Source organism: Petromyzon marinus, chromosome 21 (genome assembly GCF_048934315.1).
Source record: "Petromyzon marinus isolate PM22_M1 ecotype Great Lakes invasive population chromosome 21, UKy_Petmar_22M1.pri1.0, whole genome shotgun sequence".
Classification (NCBI taxonomy): Eukaryota; Metazoa; Chordata; class Hyperoartia; order Petromyzontiformes; family Petromyzontidae; genus Petromyzon; species Petromyzon marinus.
Window position 1 is genome coordinate 9,385,057 of NC_133687.1, and position 3,306 is coordinate 9,388,362.

The window sequence follows — 3,306 nt, forward strand, 5'->3', positions numbered from 1 at the left end:
GTTGCTACATTTATAGCGCGGTGCGCTAACCACGGCGCCACCGCTCCTCCACCGCAAATTTGAAACAAGTTGGCGTGAATATGCAAACCCATTCACGATTATTCGTGAGTCTTTCGGTAAAGTTACGTAGGTAGGTTCAAAGGAAATAACGTGACTTTACCGAAAGACCCAAGAATATGATTTCCTGCAGTCACGAAAGCTTTAAGTCAACATTCATGATTCACATAGATGATTGTGTATGCATGTGTGTGTGCGGGGAGCGGTGGCGCACTGGTTAGCGCAATGCGTTACAAGCCCGGCCACCCGAGTTCAATTCCCGCTCACGGTTAACGTACGTGAACCATGCTTGGGCCTCACCTATTTTGACCCAGTCCTAAATTGAGTACCTGGTGCAGTATATTAACATCAGCACTGGGAAGACAAAAGCGGTCGGGCGTGGTGCTGGCCTCCCATCCACTGTGCCATTCTGGACTTCATAGGCGCGTTCGCGCTAGCGAACAGCACTTGTTCCACTAGTCTGTCAAGGCTATACGGGGGATTTTTGTTGCATTTGTGTACACATGCACGTGTGTGTGTGTGTGCGCGCGTTTGTGTTTCAGAGGCTCATGCACTGCGCCGCACCCTGGTTCGACTCCCGGCCAAGACGCCCAGCAGCGTTTACAGATAACCTCAACCCGTCACGTGCCTCACCTAGGTCAACTCGGCCTTTAAATAAAATCGTATCACAAGCATCTCTTGCACTGCAACTCCACCCGAATAAAATACAGACGCACATTAAATTCCAGCATTTTTGTTTCGCCAACCCAAAAGCATTAATTGGACCAGTTATTCCACAAACTCGTCATTCCACGAAATAAAAACACCGTCATCGTCGTCAACTACGTCTTCCGAGGACGGCAAGTCGGTCGCGTACTGTGGGGTCAAATGTGGGTGCTCACAACTCTTTCCAAGACGTCTAGGCCAGCATGGGAGCGTCTTTATAGGTGGATCTCCAGAGCTGTGTGTCTCTCTCTCTCTCTAGCGGAGGCCCCCTTCCACCAGCGTTGAGCACGCACTTGCAGGGCTGCACCGTCTTCCCCTTCGCCTCTCGTTCCTACCCTCGATTATTCCTTCCCACCATGAACCACACGAGTGCCCCCTCCACCCGCAACCCGTGCGTGACCTTCCGCAGCTTCAACTGCACGGGGCCCTCCCTGCCCGAGAACTACCGCGCGCTCCTGCTCGCTATCCTCGCCTTCTTCACCCTGGCCACCATCCTGGGCAACCTGCTCATCATCTCGTCCATCGCCTTCTTCAGGCAGCTGCAGTCGTTCCCCAACGTGCTCGCCCTCTCGCTCGCCTTCTCCGACTTCCTCGTGGGGCTCGTCATCATGCCCCTCGCCGTCACCAAGGTCATCTACAACTGCTGGTTCTACGCGCGCCTCTACTGCAACGTGCACTACTTCCTCGACTTCACCTTCACCAACTGCTCCATCCTGCACCTGTGCAGCATCGCCCTCAACAGGTACGTGGCCATCACCGACCCCCTGCGCTACGAGTCCCGGGTGACCCGGAGAACTCTGGTGGTCATGCTGGTGACCTGCTGGCTGGGCTCCGCCGTCTCCTCGTCGCCCATCCTGCTGAGCCTCAGCCCCACCCTCTCGGTGGGCACCATCAAGCGCATCTCGTGCCCTGACGATTGCGTCTTCGACATCAACATTGGCATCATGGTGGTCATCGGCTACTGCCCGTACTTCGCCTCGCTCGTCGTCATCGTGTGCATCTACGGCAAGATCTACCGCATCGCTCGCGCGCAGGTCACCAAGATACGGGCTCAGCAGGGTGGGGGAGCAGGAGGAGGAGCAGGAGCAGGAGGAGGAGGAGGCCCCAGGACCGACAAGGACAACGCCGAGGCTCTCCTCAAGTTGAGGACCATGAAACGAGAGCACAGCGCCACCAAGACTCTCGGCGTCATCATCGGCTTCTTCCTCATCTCCTGGCTGCCCTACTACGTGATCGTGCTGGCCTCGCTGGCACTCGCCGACACGCTGCTCGCGTACCGCGTGGCGCTCTGGATCGGCTACATCAGCTCCGCGTTCAACCCCATCCTCTACGCCGCCTTCAATCGGCCCTTCCGCAACGCCTTCCGGCTCATGTTTCGCCTCAAGGTGTTCGGCGAAGGTGCCAGGGATACAGACCTCTCCGGTCGGTTGAAGTGACTCGTGCGCGTGTTTGCGCGTGTGTGTGCGCGTGCGCGTGTGTGTGTGCGCTAGCGCGTGTGTGTATGGGGTGTGGGGAGCGGTGGTGCAGCGGTTAGCGCTACGCCGCCCGACGAACCCGGCTACACGAGCTCCATTACCGCTCACGGCCAACACCAAGTGACGATTATCTGAACCGGTCCTGGGCATCCCCTAGGTCGACTCGGCCTCAACTGAGTGCCTGGTGCGATGTGTGAACTGCGCCACTGGGGAGACAAAGGCGATCGGGCGTGGTGTTGGCCACCCACCCCCCCTCGTGTGCCGTTACGGCCTTTATAAGGTGCTCGCTTAGCAGCACTTGCCCCAACTGTCTGTTACAGGCTATACGGAAGATCATTGTCTTTTTGTGTTTGTACATGGGATGCTCTTGCCAATCACATCTCTGGCAATCAAGGAGCATGTTGTTGTTGTTGTGTGTTTTTTTTTTAACGAGCCCACGAAACGTCGCCACCACGGCTTGCAACCCAGCTGGGTGCGGACGCACCCAGCGAGGGGATTGGTGGACCACACGTGGGGAGTCGAGGAGGTGCCCTGCCCCTGGCTCGCCGTGGACAAAGGCGGTCGCAGAACTGCGAAAGATGCGGACCAATGTCCGTCTGTCCCATCTGCACGACACGGAGCGTTGCCCTCCTCGCCACCCGGTGGGTTTTCCACGGGGGCCCACTCCGGTTTCCTGCCACGTGTATGTGCAAACACAGCTCGTCATTAATTGGCCGAAAACATCGCGCTCGTTACGCGCAAAGCGCGCGCCACAAATGAACTGCCAATGCCTCGCTGATCTCGTCAAGGAGCGTAAGCACCATCATCACGCGACACTCCGGTTCAACCTCGCAGCAGCAGCAGCAGTGGATTTTGGCTAAGCCATCGAACAAAGGCGGTGGTCACCGAATCGCGCGGCGCTTTTAGATGCGCTTCTTGCGACCGTCTGGAACGCTCTTCCTTCCAATATTAGGAAGCCAATGGAGCTAGACACTTTTAAATCATCTAGATTTACAATATATTTATCTAAAACTGCTTTTTGTGTTAAGTTGTCCTTCCCCCGGCACCTCCGATCAGCACGGTTTGGCAA

The 3,306-nt window shown here is 56.7% G+C and overlaps 1 protein-coding gene across 1 annotated transcript; it reads left to right on the plus strand.

Annotated features, from left to right (window-relative positions):
* The first annotated feature begins 1,118 nt into the window (after window positions 1-1,118).
* Window positions 1,119-2,198, plus strand: LOC116944321 (trace amine-associated receptor 365). The gene is made up of 2 exons (XM_076068642.1): window positions 1,119-1,821; window positions 1,924-2,198. Exons 1-2 carry the CDS (start codon window positions 1,119-1,121, stop codon window positions 2,196-2,198), a joined length of 978 nt encoding a protein of 325 aa, XP_075924757.1.
* Window positions 2,199-3,306: the final 1,108 nt, after the last annotated feature.

Bases quoted from the DNA above. Each gene is read 5' to 3' on its own strand.
- LOC116944321 (XM_076068642.1), top strand. From the start codon at position 1,119: ATGAACCACACGAGTGCCCCCTCCACCCGCAACCCGTGCGTGACCTTC. The intron at 1,822-1,923 runs GTGGGGGAGCAG...CCATGAAACGAG, and splicing joins CAAGATACGGGCTCAGCAGG to AGCACAGCGCCACCAAGACT.